General features: G+C 43.4%; 1 protein-coding gene and 3 long non-coding RNA genes across 8 annotated transcripts; 1 reads left to right on the plus strand and 3 right to left on the minus strand.

Annotated features, from left to right (window-relative positions):
- Nucleotides 1-1,143: 1,143 nt before the first annotated feature.
- On the minus strand, nucleotides 1,144-2,615 carry LOC124184305. The gene is made up of 3 exons (XR_006871161.1): nucleotides 2,605-2,615; nucleotides 1,970-1,976; nucleotides 1,144-1,252 (listed from the first exon to the last, which is right to left on the minus strand). It is a non-coding gene; the product is annotated as an uncharacterized LOC124184305 (long non-coding RNA).
- Nucleotides 2,616-6,591: 3,976 nt separating this feature from the next.
- LOC124184301 (protein ANTAGONIST OF LIKE HETEROCHROMATIN PROTEIN 1-like) lies at nucleotides 6,592-8,569 on the plus strand. Of its 4 annotated transcripts, none has more exons than XM_046573850.1 (4): nucleotides 6,592-6,814; nucleotides 6,895-6,931; nucleotides 7,108-7,452; nucleotides 7,553-8,569. In XM_046573850.1, the coding sequence occupies exons 3-4, from the start codon at nucleotides 7,145-7,147 to the stop codon at nucleotides 8,433-8,435; spliced, it is 1,191 nt and encodes a 396-aa protein (XP_046429806.1). In that variant the 5' UTR covers nucleotides 6,592-6,814; nucleotides 6,895-6,931; nucleotides 7,108-7,144; the 3' UTR covers nucleotides 8,436-8,569. The 4 variants fall into 4 exon arrangements, with proteins under 4 accessions (XP_046429806.1, XP_046429804.1, XP_046429807.1 ...); XM_046573848.1 differs by having other exon boundaries at nucleotides 7,143-7,452; XM_046573851.1 differs by lacking the exon at nucleotides 6,895-6,931.
- A 530-nt stretch (nucleotides 8,570-9,099) lies between these two features.
- On the minus strand, nucleotides 9,100-10,970 carry LOC124184304. Of its 2 annotated transcripts, none has more exons than XR_006871159.1 (4): nucleotides 10,730-10,970; nucleotides 10,223-10,474; nucleotides 9,720-9,880; nucleotides 9,100-9,621 (listed from the first exon to the last, which is right to left on the minus strand). It is a non-coding gene; the product is annotated as an uncharacterized LOC124184304 (long non-coding RNA). The 2 variants fall into 2 exon arrangements; XR_006871160.1 differs by having other exon boundaries at nucleotides 10,223-10,489; nucleotides 10,730-10,756.
- A 7,447-nt stretch (nucleotides 10,971-18,417) lies between these two features.
- Nucleotides 18,418-19,797, minus strand: LOC124184306. Its single transcript, XR_006871162.1, has 3 exons — nucleotides 19,711-19,797; nucleotides 19,246-19,316; nucleotides 18,418-18,527 (listed from the first exon to the last, which is right to left on the minus strand). It is a non-coding gene; the product is annotated as an uncharacterized LOC124184306 (long non-coding RNA).
- Between the last annotated feature and the right edge of the window lie 3,013 nt (nucleotides 19,798-22,810).

Here is a 22,810-nt window from a genome sequence, read left to right on the forward strand (position 1 = left end):
TCATCAACCATCGTCAAAGCATCATTATGAGCAATGTCAAATAAGTTGTTAAGGTGTGATGAAAAAGGTTCCTCGTTTCTTTTTTGGGCAATTCCTTTCAATGAAGAGCTTTTTTGCAAATTGCGCCACTCATTATATAATTTGTCAATTTTTGTAATGCATCGAGATTTTTGCTGTGTTGGTATTTTCACTTTTTGCCAAAAGTTAATCACTTGTTCATAAATTAAATTCTTACTATCAATTAAAGTATGCTTTAATACTCGAAGGTTATGAAATAAAAATTGTAAAACTTGTAAATTAGATGGTAATTGATTTCCGTCAATCTGAGAAAGTGTGTCCCCAATTAAAAATATATTTTCTTTTACGTCTTGCAACGCCATGATGGTTTTAAAGAGAAACAAATATTTATCTTATCGATTATATTAAAATATATAAATGATCAAATTAATGAAAAAAATTTTAATGTTTGATGTGCAACTTTTATAACAGATGATCAGCAGATTTTAATCGAATTGTTGAACTTTAGTTCAGTTTATAACCTCACGAATGCAAATGACGTTACACTGCAGCAATCACATTTTACAATGTATTCATTATGATAGATACAATTCGATAATTCAATACCTCGATTAAGGGCTTAAATTTGAAATACAGAAATAAATTACACGTCACCACATTAAAGTCAATGATGTGATGAGTACAGTCACAATAAATGAATCACGCAACGTCTACTGTGAACAGTTTTTTAGAAGTGTCGATAACATAGAAAAATATCGATATCGACGTCATTACAGATTAATCATAGATAACTTACCGATAGAGGTTCCTTTTGAAAATCATTTACACATAACGAAATATCTAAAATTCAAGATAGTTTTAGAACATTATTTATATTTTAGCAAAAACAAAATCTTCAGCAGTAATTTTGATAATAAGTTAGAATTTATAAATTTGATATTGAGATTATTGCGATGGATATGAACGTTATCAGAAACTTAAAGGAACATTTTTATAGAGAATTTAATTTTCTATTAGCCGTATTTAATGATTTTTACCCAAACTTGAATACTGTGACGAATTTAAAAAAAACTATAATTTGATCGAAAAATTAACTTCAACTGGAGGTCGGCACGTGTTATTTTTGTTTAAATCGCAAAAGCAAAATTTTTCCCGTGGTTTCTCATCAGAAGGAAGGATTTTTTCGGGCGCCGCAAAGATTTTAATTTTTAACGACCACCCTAATATAGATATACTCGGTCGCTCGAGCAAGTGGTTGCCAATCGCATCCTTGTCCCCGCTCGCACAGGTGTTTCCTGGAATGCAAGAATTGGGATTTTTCTTGTTTCAATTATGATTGTCAGTGAATAAAAGTATCTCCAGATTTGATAAATTTTGGATTCAATTAGCGGACGCTGAACCAAAATAATTAACCATTCCCAGCCCGAATACTTATTTTTTTTTTTTAATAAATATTATTTTTTTATTGATATGAAAATATGTGACGCCTGGTGTTCTCCAATATTTGTACACGCAGTCTATGTAAAACTATACGAAGCCAGCTCGATAACATTTATGCAAAATGTGCAATGGGCAAGTGGTTGGGCGAAATTATTTTTTTCTCGAAATGAATCTTCCAAAGAATCATCAGCGAATTCCGAGCAAGCTCCGTAAACATATCAAGCAAACACACGTACACGGACGTAGCTGTAGCGCAGCTGAGTGGATACCACATGAGGGTGGGGTATTGCGGGACACGGGTTCGATCCTGGGTCGCTTTTTATTTTTTTCTTTTGTTTTTTATTCACTTATTTTTTTCTTTTAGAAGAGAACAAATAATTGAAACAATAAAATACCGAGAGTGAATCGATTTGTTCCCCGTTTTTGGCGCCTCTTTTTTTTACTTAATCCCCGCCCCTTTTTCATTACGGGTAACTCAGAAGAGAGAAAATAAATGGAAGTGAGAGTGGACCGATTTTCTTTTTCCTTACATTTTTTCTTATTTCATATTCTTGCTTAATCCCGCTTTCTTTTTTGTGTTTTTGATAACCGAGAAGAGAAAAAAAGAATGAAAAAAAAAACAATTCCGAGAGTGTGTAGATTTTTTTCCATTTTTTTTTCCGTTTCGTTATTTGGTAACCCGGATCAGAAAAATTTCAGCTATCTTTCTCGCAATCATGTGTCGGCTGATCAATCCTCGCGTGCTCTTAGAAGAGAATATATATGTCGGGGTGAAGCCACGGAAAGGCGGAGAGGATGTAGGATTTCCAATTTGTGGATTGTTCATTATAGAAAGCGCGATGATCTCAACACGTCCGGTCAATTCGCTTGCTTTTCCGTGACTGTCGATTTCATCCAAGCGTTGTTATAAACAATTCATTTGTTTGTTCTATATTCAAAGCATGTTGAATAACGCTTGACGCTTGATACGGCGGACTCATTCAAAGTTCAAGTTTCCAATTCACTTGATGATGCGTCCTCTTTATTCTTCTCCGACATATATATATATATTGTGACGTGGATTTTTCTGCACCTCGATCACTCGGAGAAAATGACCGAGAACTTACCTCGTACACAATAAATCGGCGTCCACGATGTACCCTGGACCTAAAACAATACCGCGAGATTTGTTGGGCGCCTGGCGTGATTAACACGCCTCGAAATCGGTAATGCGAAATATCGCGACCATATACTCGATAGCTCAGTACCGCGGAGAGGGGAGGGGTAAATTTTGGACAGAGAGAGATGTAACACAAGTAAGCCAATGCGTGGTCTGGCCAAATCACTATAAAATTCAAATAATATATTTACCGTCAGCAATGTTACAAAAAAAATTAAAAATAAAAATAATCATACGACTGCGCAAGTCGTCCTTCGCGATTCCAAATACAACGGGTTAAATTTAATCCAAAAGAAATAAGAAAGGGAGAAACAAACAAAATAAAAAAAAAATGAACAAATCTAGGAGACCTCTACGGCCTTCTTGCGCTAGTCGCCGTCTTAACAATACCTTAACTCGCAAAAACCAAAAACAAAATCGGACTCGACGCGCTGCCCGCGATCGGCCTCAACTACGACGCTAATCGTCACTTAATTATAAACTGCTAAACAAAAACGTAATCTAGATCGTACTCGACGCACTAATCGCAGTTCTGATCAAATCTAGCTGGTATCTTATTTCTACGGGCGCTAGTCGCCACTTTGCTGATGCACAATAATTCATAAACTAAATCGAAAAGGACGTGCCTCGACGCGCTAATCGCGACCAAATTAATCGCTCTAGAAAGCTTTTCTAATCGCGCGAGTGTATAGCGTATTATGACGCATCCGAGCTCAAGTCGAAGTCTCTATTCCCTCTAAGTTCACCACCCTTTTTACGTACGCAGACTCGACGAGACCCTGTGCAGCGGAATTTGGCCACACTCAATTTCACTCCGAAATTGTTCCCCACGCGAAACCGTGACTCTACGCGTTATCGCGAAAACTCAGGCTACGGTCATCCTCAAGGAGATCGGCAAACAGATTTCGAGCGCTACTCTAACTCTTAGATTGCGTGGGCCGACCGTTTATCGGTGTGCCAATTTAACTTGCGCTCGAAATATGCCCGCAAAGAATTATAAGCGCTTACCGCTCCTCAGCCACACCAGAAACTCCCCTACGCCTGTCTCAGCCATCCCAAACACAATAACTTTACTTTTTCTACACTTTCTCGCCACGCCATTAACGCTATCGGTCGCCAGGACTCAAGTGCCGGGTCCTGCAAATCGGAGCCGGAATTCGAACATGCCCCGAACATAGGCGTCATCCCTAGTCAAAATTTTTCCGCTCGCATTGGGGTTCTCGTTACGCAATTCTTACAATCTAGCGTATCGCTATCGTTGGATTCCGCTGTCGCGGGGTGTTGATTGGCTGACCAGTCTCGTGTACCCCGTAGCTTGGCAGTGGCGTGGTGATGACTTCGCGAGGGCACCTGTCGTCAGTTGGGCGACGGAGGGGGGGGGGGGGGGGGGGGCTACGGCTCGCCGGCCACCAACGGGAATCTCGTCCGCCTTGGATTCCCTCGCGGCAGAGCTCTCCGTTGACGCTCTCTCCGTAGCCTCGTGCGAGGCCCTCCTTTCGTCGCGATCCGCCGCGATTGCCATCCAGTAACATCGTTCGAATTTGCTGCCGATCCCCTGTCCGAAGCCGCATTTACTCGCCACCCAAAAAAAAATAAACAAAAATCCTCAAAAGTCTTATTCGCTAAACCGGCGATGGTCCCCTCTTAGAGTCTCGGATGCGTGACTATTGTCCTGGCGCTCTTTTTCGAAATGAGCCGCGGTCTACTTCGCGTGCTCCCTAAGTCGGTGGTCCGTCCAGAGTTCGGGGAGCCGTGTGGAACGCGCAGTAAAACTGCCACGTTACAACTCCCCCCCCCCCCCCCCCTAGACGGATCGCGGGGTGACAGAGCGCCAGCGCCAATTCCCGCGAACCGAACTCCTCGAGTGACCGGAACCTAGGGCCCTTGACGTCAATGGGTCAGGGTGCTCTCTCTCTATCGACGGCATTCACAACCCCAACCCCCACAAAAAAAAATGCAATATAATCTGTCCTTATTCATTTATTATTAGTTATTACGTACACCCCTTCCACAATTATACACACCGAAAACCAAAAAAAAAAAGAGAGAAAGAAAAAAAGAACAGGAAATCAAAACAAGAAAAACAAAAAAAAAAACAAACGAGAGTGGAGGGAAAAGAAACAGAATAGAGAAAAAAAAAAAAAAAAAAAACTAGGTCCATCGGCGGACCGGTAATTATTCCCAGCGGCGGGCTCGCTGGGTCGCCCCGTTGCGCGGTACTCCGCGTCCTCTCCCGCGGTCTTCCAGCGCGATCACCAGTGGCTGGATCGCCGGCCATTGGGCCCGCAGCCTCTCATCATCCAGCGTCGGCTCTAACGCGGCGCGGGCTCGCGGGGGTAAGTCCCGGATGCGGGGGACAGGTTCCTGGACTAGCCGCGGTCGCGGCTCGCCCCTCTCATACGCGGCTATGGCAGCGGGGGTGTTATTTACCCACGGCCCGCTGGGCCGCCTCCAGCACTCTGGGCACGTGAATGTAGTCATTCCTGGCCAGCCACACTGGCGGCAGAAGAACCCCAGCGGGGCATAACATCGGGGGTACCCATGCCCCCTCTCCCAACGGTTAAAGCAGCCGCCGGGCGGCAGCCACCTCCTCCATGTCGCCTGTGGGGCCCCCTGTGGCCACGGTCCCCGTGCGGGCGGAAGGGGGGGAGTGACGGCCCCCGGCCCGGGCAGTAACGCGAGCCGCGGTACATCGCGAAATGCGCGGAGTACCTCCGGGTCCTCCGCGGCGGTGTGGTCCACTGTTGGGAAAGCAATAGCGGAGGTAAAGTATACCGCACCTCCCACCTCTGGGTAACACGCCTCCCGTCTCATTCCCTAATCTCTTTAGACTCTACGTACGGCTTCAGATCCTTAATGTGCTGTTTTCCAAAACACTTTCCCTCGCTATCTTCCAACTCATACACGACGGGCGAGATTACATTTACGACACGAAACGGACCGGTGAATTTTGGCGCCAATTTTGCGGCGACCTGTTGGGCCGCTGACGACAGGACTCGGTTTCGCTTCCAAACCCAATCCCCTACCTCGAAGCGGACATCCCGGTGCCCTCGATTATAGTAGTGCGCCTGTCGCTCGTGGGCCTCCTCGAGATGCTTCGTCACTAAGTCACGTAATTCACATAACTTCGCCATTCGGTCTTCCCAGACCTCGGGACGGGGAACGGGGATTTCCGCGGGACCTTCTACTAGCCGTCGCAATTGCAGCCGTGGTTTGGGATCGCGACCCAGGTTTAAAAACGCGGGACTGACTCTTAGTGAACTATGCACAGCGGTATTATACGCAAATCGAAATTCGTGAAGGTGCACATCTCAGTCCCGGTGATCTGCCTCGATGTAGGCCACGATCATTGTCTTTAATACGCGATTCTCCCTTTCCACGGGGTTAGCTTGCGCGTGGTACGGCGGTACTTTTGCGTGGGTAATATGATACGCAGCGCACAGTTCGTCGACGGCCTTATTCGCGAATTCCGTGCCGTTATCCGTCAGGAGCACCTCGGGGGTACCCCATCGGGACAGCACGAGGTCTTCCAGCGCGGCAAGAATGTTTTTCGCGTTGGATTTCCGCAACGGCGCTACCTCCACCCACCGGGTAAATAGATCTTCAAAAACCAACAAGTACTCGAACCCGGCGCGACTTCGGGGAAATGGACCCATAACGTCCGCCGCAACCACCGTCCAGGGCGTGTCGACGACCCGTCGACCCATAAGGCCCGCTGGTGGCACCTGCTGTACCTTGCACTCCTGGCAACGCTCGCACGCTCGGACCATTAAAACTATATCGCGATACATTCCGGGCCAGTAATAGTCGGCCCTCGCTCGCGCGTAGGTCTTTTTGACGCCAAGATGCCCTGCCTGGGGGTCCTCGTGGACTTCCGCAAAAATCCGCGATCGCTGCTCCCTCGGGAGCACCAATTTCCACGGCGCCAAGTCCGCTAGTATTGGCTCGACTAAAGGTCGAAGCACATAAAATTACAGAGGCCATGGGCAGAATGCAGAAGCCGTAGCGCATGCGCAATTGCGAAAGTCCAGTAGAGCCATATGGCTTCTGCATTCTGCCCATGGCTTATGGATTTTTAATCTACATAAAAATCCATAAGCCATATTCCATGGCATAACAAACACAGAAGCGTGCGTGATTGTACCACTGTTGATTACCTGCAACTCAAAAGAATAGGATATACATTTTAACAGACAGGTAGGCTCTTTTATTGTTCAATAATTAATGTAGGTAAAATTACATACTGGACATGGGTGTCAATATTTCGTCTTTTGTAGATACAACTTTGAATCCTGGGCAGTGTAACATTTTAAGGTTAGGCGGATTTACGCACATGATTTCTCCAACTCATTTTTTGGTCAATTATTAAGAACAATATCTTCGTTAATGTTTTGTTCGATATATTAATCTCAGTATTTTATCTTGGACATTCTACAGTTTAAGTGATTTTTACAATTCAAATTTTTAATATAATTATATTTTTTATTTAGATTGAATTTCGAATCATAATGAATTTTTATTATAGGAATGGATGACTCTGATTTATTGTTAATTTCCTCGGTTTATCTGGGAGCAATTTTGGTAAATCGCCGAAGAGAGAGAATACGTCGGCGGCGCAGACGTTTGTGGGTCCGACCAATTAACATGCGCAGACGGCAGCAGGGTGCTTTCCACAATCTCTTTCAAGAGTTGAAAACTGATCCGCAGATGTTCTGGAAATATGCTCGTATGACACTTCCATCATTCCAGAACTTATTGGATATTGCAAATCCAAGTTTGTTAAAAAGAAGTCCACGTGCTATTAATCCTGAACAACGACTCGCTTTGACGCTACGGTATTAATTTGTATAAGTCAAGATGTAATTCTACGTAGATAAATAAGTATAATACAATACGTATCCATTCAATATCGTCATATGTATTTTTACCTTTCAGATTTTTAAGTGGAGACAAAGTTCCTGCCATAGCGTTTGCTTATCGTGTTGGTCTGTCAACAGTGCATAAGATAATCAAAGAGACCAGCGACGCATTGGGGAGAGTTCTTGGCCACAGATATCTTCAAGCGCCTTCGAAAGAAGAATATTTACAAATTGCTGAAGGCTTTTGGCAACTATGGAATTTTCCACATTGCTTGGGGGCGATCGATGGTAAACATGTCGATGTACAATGTCCGCCCAACTCTGGCACTCTGTACTTCAATTATCACAAGAGATACAGCGTAGTACTGATGGCTGTATGTGATCATAATTACAAATTCACACTAGTTGATATCGGCTCCGCTGGTAAGAACAGTGATGGTGGAATTTTCGCAATTAGCGACTTGAATCCTGAAAACCGGCAGCTAAATATCCCTGAAGGAGCCAGCAAATTGAGCGGAAGCGACATTCAAATGCCTTATTTTTTCATCGGAGACGAAGCATTTCCTATCGGTAAACATTTGATGAGGCCTTTCACAGGAAATTATCTTGGCGAACGTAAAAATATCTTCAATTATCGACTGTCTCGAGCACGGTGTATAATAGAAAATTCGTTTGGGATCTTAGCTAAAAAATGGGCAATTTACAATCGACCCATTGTTGCGATTCCAGAAAATATAAATAAATATATTTTAACAACTGTGTGTTTACACAATTACATCCGCCACCAAGAAGGTGACAATATTCAGTTTCAAAACAACGATGAAGTTATCGAGAATATCGAAAATGGGATTGCATATGCAGTAAACGTAAGAGAAACTTTGAGCAATTATTTCTTAACACCACCGGGAATGGTAAATTGGCAGTACGATTATGTGACTAAGGGGCAAAATCTAGACTAAAAAAATTAATCGACGTACGACTCACTTGTATATTATATTGTAATATTTATTGCTGGTCCCGTTTCACTAATAATATATACCATCAACAATAACATATTATGCGATACTTAATCTTATTAAAAGGATTATTCTTACATCAGTTTGTAAGTTATTTCCACTATTCATAAAATCACTGTTTTTTTTTAAGTTTGAACACTGCAGGTAAGTTTGGTGGTTAACTGACTTAAATAAAAATATAAAATTAAGAATAGAATCTCTTATACATATGTAGAAATTATCGTAATGAGAAATTTTCAACAGGTCTCGCCTTTATATGATAATGAATTAATGAAGAAAAATATTATATTTATATGATATGACTTAACATGATAATGCCTTTGACTAGACATGATAATTTTCAGTTTTTAATGTTTTTATAATCTAATAGTCACTCACACAGCCAATTAAACAACGTTTAATCCCACCTGACCACTTTGTAGACAAACTCATCCAAAAGTTCTTTCTCCATAGCAAAAAAATATATTGGAGAAAAACTATCTAATCTTTTTTGGGGCTACTATTCTGCCATAAAATTTTCAGGATTTCTCGTTTTTTATTGATTTTTTCATCCTCCTTCATTCTATTCAATTCTGTCACAATTAAATTGCCGAAAGAATGGTCGTGATGGTTACATGTTTGTTCAGGTTTTTTCTTATTTACCAAATGCGCTGTAACTACCTTATTAAAATTAATGAAAGATGCTTCAAATTCATCATTCTCTGCTTCTTTTTTTTTAAAGTCTTTTTTTATCGTTATATATGGATTAAATCTGCCCTTCGTATATGATGGTGGTTTCTTGAAAGTGTTGGGAGTTTCATGTATTGTGGGTGACGCTAGTGGAGACTGATATGATGATTCATTCGACGTGGACGCTGATCGATTTTCAAACTCGTTCACAGTGAAATCTGTTGAAAAAGACGATGATGATGACGCTTCCTCAAAATTCATCACTTCGGGTGTCGTGCATGGAGTCGGTCGATTTGTTGATTCCGATACATTGATGATATCTTGTTGCGATGAACTGCTGTGGATTTCCGAAGTGAAATCGCCTTGCTGCTGCACCCATTTTGAGATTGCCTGATTTCGACTCTCGCTTTGCTGATGAGTTGAACTGAATGGTTGTGTCATCTTGACATTGCTGACCGATCTGAGGAGATATTTAATTCAATTTGTAGATCCACAAGAGTACAATTTTTTACTAATATGATGTAAGAGTCTGCAAAATATAAAGTTGAGAAATCTCACGATCGAGTTTTTACGAATTTATCTATAAATCGCATGGCTTCGAAGTGTACGAATCCTCGCCGTTGAGCCGCTCCACTTCCGCTCTTATTCTCAGTATTTTTTTTTTTTTTCTTTCGAGTAAGATTCCCTTAATCGAGTCCAACGAGTGGAGCAAATTTGAGCTGTAATTGAATTTATGAGAAATTTGTTTAAAAACATTTATTGCACAATAGCATAGCAGTTTTTCAGTATTTGATCTATTTTTTACACATCGAGTTATTTTTGATAAAGGATCAACTTAAAAATGATGAATTGTGTGCTTTTGTGGAAGTTCATGAAGTGATGTGAGTGTAGTACGCATTGATAAGAATTATATATTACAAAGAAAGTGATAGAGATGCAAATCACATTGCAAATGTCTGCAAGAGAAATCTGTCATTCGAATTCAATCATCGACCTTAATTTAGAGTGAGCAAGGTTGCTCATATAAGAATACTTCATTGGCAAACAAAAATAATACTGACGAGTCGCATTCAAAACTCCGGCTATCTCCACCCAGGAGTTCTCTTTTTTAATGGCATCGCGGTAGTCTTTGCAGCTTGTATCGTACAGATGCGGATAGCTTTTAACCGCATCTATCAAGATTTCATCAAAACCTCGCTCTTCTTGATTTTGCAGTACCACTTGAGGATCCAAATTTTCTTGCATTCCACAGTCTTCGAAATTCCTTGAATTATTGCTTCGTCGACAGTAATCCGTATGATCGTTGTCCATGTCTATAACGGCAAGATCTGAATATTCATATGGAATATAAAGAAAATCATCATACAACCGATGTATTGTAATAATTAAATAATAAATTATTCATGTGGTAAATTTGAGTTGGAGAAATCATGCACGTAAATCCGCCTAACCTCAAAATGTTACACTGCCCAGGATTCAAAGTTGTATTTACAAAAGACGAAATATTGACACCCATGTCCAGTATGTGATTTTACCTACATTAATTATTGAACAATAAAAGTGCCTACCTGTCTGTTAAAATGTATATCCTATTCTTTTAAGTTGCAGGTAATCAACAGTGGTACAATCACGCACGCTTCTGTGTTTGTTATGCCATGGAATATGGCTTATGGATTTTTATGTAGATTGAAAATCCATAAGCCATGGGCAGAATGCAGAAGCCATATGGCTCTACTGGACTTTCGCAATTGCGCATGCGCTACGGCTTCTGCATTCTGCCCATGGCCTCTGTAATTTTATGTGCTTCGACCTTAAGGGGTCCGCCCGGAAATGGTATAGACGCCCCTCGACCACCGACCAAGTTCGGAACTTGTGTGGGTAGTCCAGGACGTCCTTCACGCGATGCTGGTACCAGGGGTCGACGACGACATCCCAGACGGCCTTACGCTCCGTCCCTGGTCTGCCGTCCCCCGCCACGTCGAGGGCGGCTAGCTGCTCCGTCCCCTCGTTTTCGCCCTCGTACATCCGCGATAGGGCATCGGACACATGGTGCATCGCCCCTTTTCGGTGTCTAATTTCGCAATCATACTCGAGTAAGTCGAGCGCCCACCTAGCTAACCGACCCGTCGGATTTCGCAATTCCCGCAACCACTTTAAACTCGCGTGGTCGGTTATCACCGTGAAGTGATATCCTTCTAGGTATGCTCTAAACTTTTTAACGGCCCAAATCACCGCGAGACATTCCTGTTCGGTTGTAGAATACTTCCGTTCCGCATCCGACATTGTCCGGCTCGCGTACGCGATCACACGCTCAATACCGCCAACAGTCTGTGTCAAGACTGCGCCAATGCCAAAGCTACTCGCATCGGTCTGTACTACGAACTCGTGCTCAAAATCGGGACACGTTAGAACCGGAGCCGACGTTAACGCGGCTTTTATGCGTTTGAACGCCGCTTCCTGTTCGCTACCCCAGTCCCATCTCTTATCCTTACGCAATAGCCGGGTAAGGGGTTCCGCCACACTCGCGAATTCAGGGATGAATTTTCGATACCACGACGCCATACCCAAAAATCGCCGCAATTGCCGTAGGTTTTTCGGTGCTGGATACGCTAGAATAGGTTCCACCTTGTCAGCATCGACTTGTAGGCCATCCTGGTTTACCTTGAACCCGAGATACCGAACTTCGCTACGACAAAACTCACACTTTTCCGGGTTGATGGTAAGCCCGGCCAACATTATCCGCTCGATCACGCGAGATAGCCATTTCAAGTGCGAACGAAAATCGGTGGTCACTGCAATAATGTCGTCGAGATACGCGAAGGCATGCGGCTCCATCTCGGGAGTAATTAATTTGTCTATTAACCGCTGAAAGGTGGCCGGGGCTCCGGTAAGCCCGTATGGCATCCGCACAAACTGAAATAATCCGCGACCTGGGACCGTCAACGCCGTTATTTCGCGACTCTCGCGTGTCAAGGGAATCTGGTGGTAAGCTTGACTCAAGTCTATATAGAGATGTACTTGGCCGACCGCAATTTATTCAATATACCGTTCATAAACGGGATCGGGTACGCATCCTTTTTCGAAACGCTATTTACTTTTCTAAAATCCAAACAGAACCGATATTTCCCGTTTGGCTTCTTGACCATCACGATTGGCGTCGACCACGAACTTTGGGAGGGTTCGATCACTCCGTCCGCGAGCATACGGTCTACCTCCTCGTTAATAGCTTCCTGCACTTTCGGGGATACGAGATAGTACCGCTGCTTGATCGGGGCGCTTCCCTGCACGTCTATTTTGTGCTCCGCGAGATGAGTGAGACACAAGTCTCCCGAGACTTTCGGTAATTCCTTCGCTAAGAATTCCTGTAATTCGCGATTCTCGGTATCCCCTAGCTCTACGATACCGCTACAACTTGACACCTCGGTAACGGGGATCGGGCGACCCTCCTCAAATTTTCTCTCGTATTCCGGAATATTCGCGATTCTCCATGATTCGCGCGCGCCGTCAATCGAAAAGCCAAATTTTCGCACGAAATCCATGCCCAGAACGCAATCTCCAACTAAGGTGGGGATAATCCGCAACGAAAACTTATGCGCGACACCCAGCAACGTTATCGGCAGCTCTACTTTTCCGGTTATTGACTCTACCGATCCATTCGCCAATACGACACTCGAACAGCTGGGTGATTTTACTGGTCGCCCGTACTCTAACGCAATTTGGTGTCCGATCGTACCGAGAAATGTTCGCGATGAGCCGGTGTCTAACAACGCACTGACCCATGTGCCCCCGATACACACCCGCAAAAACCAGCGTTGACCGAACTCCATGGTCTGCATCGGAAAACACGTCGCGATTTCCTCCTCGACGCCACGCAATGCCGTGGTGTCTTCCACTCGGGGCGCCGCGCCGACACTTAGCGAGGCTGCCCTCCCTGGTTTCCCGAACACCGCGGACAATTCGTCGAATAGACGGTCCGGGCAGCGGCTGAATCGGTGACCGGGACGATGACAATTCATACATAACTTTTCGTCCCACACCTTGTCGCCACGAAATTGGTCGGCCCGGGACACGCCAGGGGCCGGCTGGTTAACCGAGGGGGCCGCTCCCCTCCTTGGTCCTCGCGCGGGTCGCTTCGGCGAGGTCGGCCTCGTTGGAGCCGGGCTTCCGCCACTTGGCTGTGCGCCGCTAGATTTGCCCCTCTGGGTCGCCACCGCCATCGCCTTCAACAATTTCTCCTCGAGCCCTTTCACCTGGGCCGCGAGTAGCTTCTCGATCGTCTGCGCTACGGTTGACTCGACCCCTGCTTCGGTAATCGCGGCTAATCCAGGTTCGCCTCGAGCCGCCGCGGTTTTGGTCCGGCACGCTAACTCGCTAATAAAGGACTCTTTCGGCGTGGGCGGGGGGCGGTATTCGCGAGATAACGCGAGGTTTCTTTCCCGCTCCGTGGCGAGATAGATCAATTCGCTCCACGTACGAATTTCCCTTCGACGGAGGACTTCGCGAATTTCGGGATGCAGGTTCTTAAAAGCCAGGTCTAGTTGCTGTTCCATAGTGTACGGACGCGGCATCCGTCTCAACAACCCTCGAGCACAGGAAAGATATTCCGTAACTGACTCTACTGGTCCCTGAGTTCGTGACCTAGCCTGGTCCTCCACGCGACTTCCGACTGTCCCGTCCCCGAACCACAAACGTAAGGCCGCGCGAAACTCGTCGTACGTGACCCAGCTATCTCGTTCGCAACGCAACCATTCCAGGGCCACGCCCGAGAAGATCATCGTGAGCGAACTCAACACTTCGTTCTCGCTCAACTCCGACAAACTACGCCACTCCTCTAATCGCGTCAAGAAATCCTCGACACTCGGCTCGCCAATCCCAGAGAACTTGAGGTTCCACCCTCGTAGGGCCCTCGGGATGTCACGGATTGTTTCCCGGGTACGCGATTCGATGTTTGAATCCCGGGCCCAGGTCGGCCGGGCAGCGGTCGCCATATCGCGAGGGATTGTGGCGGGATCGACCGGTAGCGACCGGAACTCGACCCGCGGAGCTGGTGCCCCCGCCACTAACCGGGTGGAATCCACGATGGGTTCCTCGAGCCCATGTCGGTGTCCCTGGAGTGGGGAGGCCTCTCCCCAGTGCCCCTGGGCTCCGCTAGCCATTGAAAACGGAATCGCGTGGAAGGGTATTTGCGTCGGAACCTGATACGCGGTCGGTCGCGAGGTGCTACCATACACCGCCGAGGTGGTGATAGCCGCCGAGGCGACGGCTACGCTCACCACCGTACTCGTCGTTGCTACCGTGGTTAGTCGAGTCGCGATGGTAATATTCACGGGTTCTAACAGCCGCGAATCGCTAGCCCTTCGGGGCTGTTCCCGCACCGGTTCCGTAACGGTCGCTAATTCGGCCAACCCCGCGAAGACATCCTCGTCCTCTGGTTCCCAGGTGACCGTCAAATCCCCGCGCTCACGCAAGAGGTGTCGTACGTACCGGTCACGACGCACCAGTAGGCTACCGGTGGAATTTACCCTCGCGGTCACTAACGCCAACTCGAGCTCATCGCTCGTCATGTCATACAACCACGCGCCAATGGGTACTTCCGCCATGTTGACTTTACCCGCGAAAATGAAGAGCAGAAATGAAGGTAAAAGCACGCACAAAAAAAAAGAACGGGACAGTTATGAAAGTACAAGCACGCCAAATCAAACTGTTCGATTCAAAAGACAAAAGCCGTAGGTAGAGTCTGAACGCAAGCCAGGGTCTCCAATATGGACCCCTCGTATTAGTGAAATCACCGCTAATATTTTAATGATAGCATTACTTGCGAAACAAAAGCGCCAGCAAAGGAAATATTGCACACGAAATGAAAAAAAACCACAAAAGAAAACAACAAACCAAAAACAAAAGACGAGCTGAAAGAAAAAAAACAAAAAAAAGAAAAGAAAAGAAAAGAGAGAAAGAAGAGAAAAAAAAAATATTGTCGCGCAAGCAACAAACAAAAAAAAATTTTTAATCCTTGACCGCAATGCTAAAAGCCGTCGTTGAACACACAACAAAAAAAAACAACAAAAAAAAATAATTCCGGAACCGCAGAAGACAGTGAAAAACAAAAAGAAATTCGAAATCGAAAATAATAACAAAAGAAAATAAAATATGACACAATCAAGAGATAGGCGATAATGGCAGGCGATTTTATTCCTATTATTAGAGAGGGGAGGTACGAATATACGTGGTATACTTTCTAGTCACCCGGTATATTCGTCAACTCGTAGCCTGAGTCGTAAATCGCAAATTTTCGATGTTATTCGCCACCCTTTGTATACAATTTTATTTCCTCGCTACGTATTCACACCTGTCCCGCTGTGCTCCAAACGTCAACACGCTTGACCGAAGTGTCTCGCGACCTCTCTCCCCCGAATTCTCCGAACGCTGTTGTTTGGTTCCGCGCGCGCTAGCCGTTGCTAAGTCGAAATTTCCGAAACGCGCAACGCTACTATCTTTCTCGGAAATTTACAGCGGAAATTTCGCGAAGGCCCCACGTTGGGCGCCAATTTGTGACGTGGATTTTTCTGCACCTCGATCACTCGGAGAAAATGACCGAGAACTTACCTCGTACACAATAAATCGGCGTCCACGATGTACCCTGGACCTAAAACAATACCGCGAGATTTGTTGGGCGCCTGGCGTGATTAACACGCCTCGAAATCGGTAATGCGAAATATCGCGACCATATACTCGATAGCTCAGTACCGCGGAGAGGGGAGGGGTAAATTTTGGATAGAGAGAGATGTAACACAAGTAAGCCAATGCGTGGTCTGGCCAAATCACTATAAAATTCCAATAATATATTTCTCGTCAGCAATGTTACAAAAAAAATTGAAAATAAAAATAATCATACGACTGCGCAAGTCGTCCTTCGCGATTCCAAATACAACGGGTTAAATTTAATCCAAAAGAAATAAGAAAGGGAGAAACAAAAAAAATAAAAAAAAAATGAATAAATCTAGGAGACCTCTACGGCCTTCTTGCGCTAGTCGCCGTCTTAACAATACCTTAACTCGCAAAAACCAAAAACAAAATCGGACTCGACGCGCTGCCCGCGATCGGCCTCAACTACGACGCTAATCGTCACTTAATTATAAACTGCTAAACAAAAACGTAATCTAGATCGTACTCGACGCACTAATCGCAGTTCTGATCAAATCTAGCTGGTATCTTATTTCTACGGGCGCTAGTCGCCACTTTGCTGATGCACAATAATTCATAAACTAAATCGAAAAGGACGTGCCTCGACGCGCTAATCGCGACCAAATTAATCGCTCTAGAAAGCTTTTCTAATCGCGCGAGTGTATAGCGTATTATGACGCATCCGAGCTCAAGTCGAAGTCTCTATTCCCGCTAAGTTCACCACCCTTTTTACGTACGCAGACTCGACGAGACCCTGTGCAGCGGAATTTGGCCACACTCAATTTCACTCCGAAATTGTTCCCCACGCGAAACCGTGACTCTACGCGTTATCGCGAAAACTCAGGCTACGGTCATCCTCAAGGAGATCGGCAAACAGATTTCGAGCGCTACTCTAACTCTTAGATTGCGTGGGCCGACCGTTTATCGGTGTGCCAATTTAACTTGCGCTCGAAATATGCCCGCAAAGAATTATAAGCGCTTACCGCTCCTCAGCCACACCAGAAACTCCCCTACGCCTGTCTCAGCCATCCCAAACACAATAACTTTACTTTTTCTACACTTTCTCGCCACGCCATTAACGCTATCGGTCGCCAGGACTCAAGTGCCGGGTCCTGCAAATCGGAGCCGGAATTCGAACATGCCCCGAACATAGGCGTCATCCCTAGTCAAAATTTTCCCGCTCGCATTGGGGTTCTCGTTACGCAATTCTTACAATCTAGCGTATCGCTATCGTTGGATTCCGCTGTCGCGGGGTGTTGATTGGCTGACCAGTCTCGTGTACCCCGTAGCTTGGCAGTGGCGTGGTGATGACTTCGCGAGGGCACCTGTCGTCAGTTGGGCGACGGAGGGGGGGGGGGGGGGGGGGGGGCTACGGCTCGCCGGCCACCAACGGGAATCTCGTCCGCCTTGGATTCCCTCGCGGCAGAGCTCTCCGTTGACGCTCTCTCCGTAGCCTCGTGCGAGGCCCTCCTTTCGTCGCGATCCGCCGCGATTGCCATCCAGTAACATCGTTCGAATTTGCTGCCGATCCCCTGTCCGAAGCCGCATTTACTCGCCACCCAAAAAAAAATAAACAAAAATCCTCAAAAGTCTTATTCGCTAAACCGGCGATGGTCCCCTCTTAGAGTCTCGGATGCGTGACTATTGTCCTGGCGCTCTTTTTCGAAATGAGCCGCGGTCTACTTCGCGTGCTCCCTAAGTCGGTGGTCCGTCCAGAGTTCGGGGAGCCGTGTGGAACGCGCAGTAAAACTGCCACGTTACAATATATATATATATATATATATTCCCGGTTTATTGTTTTTTGCAGTATACTTCGACTTCGCCGGTCGACTCTCGATTCAAATATTTATGAGAAATTGTGCATGTATATCTCGAAATATATCCCGAAATGATGAAGTTTACAATGTATTACCATAAAAGTTTGAATCAAATATCGAGGACCCTGACTTGTGTCTGGAATCAGTAGAATCACCGACGTATCATTAATTGTCATTTCAGTTGATTTCTACTTTTCCTAAATATCATTGAATACCCTGAAAATGTTCTGAAAATATCCTTGAATTTTTTATGGATTCTTTAGTAGGCACCACGAATAAAATGCGTATGATCTATTCGAAAGGGTGACCAATGTAAAGAATGTCGCACGAAAGCTGGTTGTGTTGGGATAATGGTCAACATGGAGTCGAATGCACCATGTCCACTCCTTGTACTGTCATTTCAAACAGAACAATCTCTAGGAAGACGTGCACTTGGCCAAACAATCAACGAACGTACGTCAGAAAATAGGATAAATGTTGTCATTACCCAATATTATTATTATTCTCATTACTATCAGGAATATCATCATTATTATTATTAGTCTTTTTTGTATGGTTTTTATTTTTACTGCATAAATTTTACATGTTACATGCGATTGAGTATAGTGTTCACCACTACTGCTAACGCTCGTTCCTCCGTCGTCCGCGGGTCCGAAGACGTCTGCTTTGACGGACCGTCAGTCTGCTATCGGAACCGCGGATTCCGAGACACTCGCTTGTCCCGCTTGTTCGAGGTGGATCTGGCCACCTTATACAGTTGTGGAGTATCTGACGCAGATGCGGACGTTTTTTCCTTTTGTTTTCTGGCCTTTTTTTTGTCCCACCATCGCCAATTTTTTTTTTTTTTTCTTATTTTCGTTCGGGGTAGCTGTAAAAGCAGAACAACACAACTGAGAGTAACCTATTGCAGTCCACTACAATCATCTACGCTGGTCCGCGTGGAAAATTAAAAAAAAAACCATATAAGGTCGTATACGACTTCACCCGATTTATTTTTAACTTTCTTTGAAGTATTTGTAAAAAAAAAAATTGAAAGTAAAAGTTGTAGTTTTCGATCTTCTTTTTAATAACATTGGCATCATAATTTTGACGGCCCTGTAAACTCTATTTTCCATGAAACAATTTTTTTTAAATAGTTTTCTCCAGACAGACCACTTTTCCGTAAGATTCCCTAAAAAAATCACCAGATCGGGCCCGCCTAGAGTTCTGGACTTAAAAAGTAAAATCTAAATCAAATCATGCGACTGTACAATGTTTTTTTTAGAGTCTACAACCCTACACGACTGCATTCTGACGATTCTTTTACTGAATCTACACATTTGGCCGAAGATTTACTAAAGTTGGTAAGAATATAAGTGTATTCTTTTTATTAAAAAAACAATCTAAATATGCAAATTGCATAAAGTATCCATCCGCGAGCAGGGCTTGCTATACCTCTTACTCTTTCACAATACCGAATGGAAAACTTACAACCTTCTCCAGCATTGTCTGTGTAAGCTATGTGTAAGGCTCCACTGTATGTTTGGAATGCCGATATTGAAATGGTGAGTAAAAAAGCGCACCGCATGCATCACACAAGTACTTACGATTCGGAGTTTTTGGGACCTCCGCGCTGTCCGAGGCAACACCAGGTTGAGGCGTTGTACTTTCATCCATCCTGCAATGAATAAAATATTCTTTGTACAGATGGGGTGTAGGGAATAAGACCGGAATAAGTCGGGATGCGAACATGTCGGGTCAATTGTTATTGAGGAAGGGGGACTCTGCATAGAGGCCTTAACATTTTTTTATTTATGGAAACAAAAGTCGTATCTACAATCCGAAACGATAGATTGTTCGAAATGCTTCAATCGGCGTGTTAGAAAAATTGAAATTGGTATGTAACAAATTGTCGGAAGCGTTGTTTAGGAAATATTTTTTTTTGTTTTAAAAAAAAATGCATCTCCTATAATTTATTAGATTCCGATGTGAATATTTGATGACATGATTGTTGAACGGTTACCAACAAACGCTGATTCGGGATTTCCAAAGCGATTTGTGCGCGTACTCACATTTCGTCCTGGTTGACGATCCGGTTTAACGCCTCCATCTCCGTCGCCAAATTGTCAACAGGATTCGTCTGTACATAAGACAAGGAATATGCGATAATTCTGTTTGCAGCATTCAGTTTATTACGACTGCCATTGTTTCGTCCTATTAACGATTAAAATGCTAATCGACAACGCATACTGAAATGTTGATACAGGATATTCTTTCTCAACTCTTACGATTTTGCGTACGCGGGTTAGCGATTTTACCGTTCGTCTGAAAATTACTTTCGTTTTACTATGTACACAAGGGTGGTCGTTAGATGGCTTTTTTTGGAATTTCAATGTTGGATGGTCGTAGATCAGCTTGAAAAATATTTTTTTTAAATCTCTAATTTTTAAAATTTTTTATTCTGAGCCCTTAGTGACCCTGCTGGCCCGTAATTTTCTTCGCTCAAAATAAAAATCTGAAAGAGATTAAAAATTTTTTTTTATATAGTTAAAGCCGATCTACCACAATCTAACATTGAAATTGCAAAAAAGCAATTTAACGACCAATCTAATATCTATGGGGCATTCCACATCAAATTGCAACCAATGTACCTCACCTCCTCTCATTTTGATAATTTGTTAGCAGGATCTTGCAACCGACCCACAAGAGTCTCGGAATTTTTTTCAGATTTTTTTAGCCACTGGTGAAATTTAAAAAAAAAACGGAAAACCAATTTCGAGAACGACATTTTTAAAAATCTGAACAAATTCACACTGATTATCGTATCGTGCTTACAAATCATATTTTTAATTATAAAATCAGTGTGAATTTTTTCAGAATTTTAAAAGAAGCGTTTTCGGAATTGGTTTTTCAGTTTTTTTCTATTTCAGTGGTGGCTAAAGAAATCTGCAAAAAATTCCGACACTGTTTTAAGTCGGTTGAAATCGTGGCTGCAACATCATACAATGATCAAAATCGAAGAGGGTGAGGTGCATGGGTTGTAAATTTGACGTGGAATGCCCCATATACAATATATATCTATTAGGATGGTCGTTAAATGGATTTTTTACGTTAATGGCTTCGAATATAAAAAACCATCTCTAATTTTTTCAGATTTTCATTTCGAGCTTTTAGTGGCCTTATAGGTCAGTGATTTTCTTTTTAATCAGAAAAAAAGGGAATTTTATGATTTCCGGAATCTTGCCTATTGACAGTGGTCTCAGATAGGAAATATCTTCGGGATTACGGAAAAAATTATTTAAAAAATCCCACCTGTGCGCAAAATTGTTAAGAATCGATTTGAATATCAAAAAATTAAGGATATTTGGAAATTGAGGAAAATGTTTTCCCAAAAGAAAAAAAAGAAAAAATAATCGAAAATGTGTACTATATTCTTGGGCATGAGAAGGGAATTCCCCACACATCTTCCTATACAATCAAAAATAAAAACGTTTGCCAATTCAAGGAAAATTAAATAAAGTATAAAATACAACTACAGGTCCTTCCCTTTATTTCTCTTCTTAATCTAAGTAAATAGACGAGCGTCAAACCTGCCGGTTTTTCCATACATGTAAAATAATTATGTTATTTACTTACCATCTTGATACCTCGAGAGCTGGCACTAAACTGAACACTGTGAAGCCTCTTAACTGGCTGCCTATATCAGAAAAGGGGAGGGGTCCATACATTGTTGCTACTGAAATAATTTTGTCGTTCCGATCTCGCATCTCTCAAAATTCTTAAGAAATACTCGTCAAGACTGATATAAAATGGGCGTATGTTTTTTTAATGAGGAAAAGTTCTGACAGTAATGGAAAATAGAGATTACTAAAAACACATGTATTGTTTTTTAATAATAATTTTCTGTATCTCTTGTCGTTTACGATATAAATGCGAAAAAACGCGAATTTCATGGAAAAATCAGGTTTAGTGGCCCGTACTACCACGCCGGTGTGAGTTACGACTTTTACGCAATGGGCACTTTTGTAGAGCGTTTAATTCTGAAAAATACTTGTCTATGGTCAAAGCAATGCCATTAAATGCCGCTGAGCTACAGAAATTTAAAGATAAAAAATCCGAGTTTCCGTGTATTTTCAATGGGAAATCTTTACACGCCCTGGTCTAGGACTTAATATTAATATGAACGGCTCAAACTTTCAGGGAATTTTTTTGTTTGTCTTTCCAAAAAAATTTCCTGATGGGACCGAAGAAAAAAATAGTCGAAAAAAAGCACCCTAATATACCCCCCTTTGGTCGTTTACCCACCGAAAATGTTGGATCCAAAAATTGAAAGCTCATTGATTTTTTTTTTATCACAATCGACTCGGCTTATTGTTTTTTGCATCATACTTCGACTTCGCCGGTCGACTCTCGATTCAATTATTTATGAGAAAATTTGCATATATATCTCGAAATATATCCCGAAACGACGAAGTTTACAATGTATTACATTGTATGCGATCACGGCTTCCCCCAAATCTAGCTAGCAATTTTTCGATCGTCAGTCGCAACTCGTGTTACGAATGCTCCACATCGTAATCTCGTAATAAGGGAGTGACTTCTGTATGTGCTTTGCTGCGTCGAAAAACATACAAAAATGGATAAAAACAAACCGCAACGTGCGCGCGATCTCTGCGCTTACCGTGGTTGTAAGAATTCTAAATTTACGGGAACAAAACTATACAGATTTCCTGTGGCAGGAGATTGCCGCCTTGATGCGTGGGTAAAAAATACCGGTAAGTGTTGCATTGTAATTATTCGCATTTTTTCTCGAAATGGAAAAGTGCAAGAATCTCGGAGAACAGTGAAATCCAAAATAACTAACGCTATGCGAAAAAGGATGTACTGAAGAATGCTTGGCATATTTATTTCTTAATTATTTAAAAAAAATTTTTTTTATTTTTTTTCGATTCTATCAAGCATACAAATTTTTTTTTTTTAAATTTCATTTCCTAAATGAAAAATGAGTGCTTTCATGCATCATGAGAAACGTCTGCCCTGTGGCAGACGTCTGCCGAGAAACGTATGCCGTGTTTCTTGATGATGCAAAAAACTTGTAAAAAAATTGTGGTGGGAAAAAATTGTTGAACAAATTTCCGTTCGTGTTCCTTTCTTATATTATAGAATGAATTT

This window comes from Neodiprion fabricii, chromosome 6 (assembly GCF_021155785.1).
Source record: "Neodiprion fabricii isolate iyNeoFabr1 chromosome 6, iyNeoFabr1.1, whole genome shotgun sequence".
In the NCBI taxonomy this organism is placed as follows: domain Eukaryota; kingdom Metazoa; phylum Arthropoda; class Insecta; order Hymenoptera; family Diprionidae; genus Neodiprion; species Neodiprion fabricii.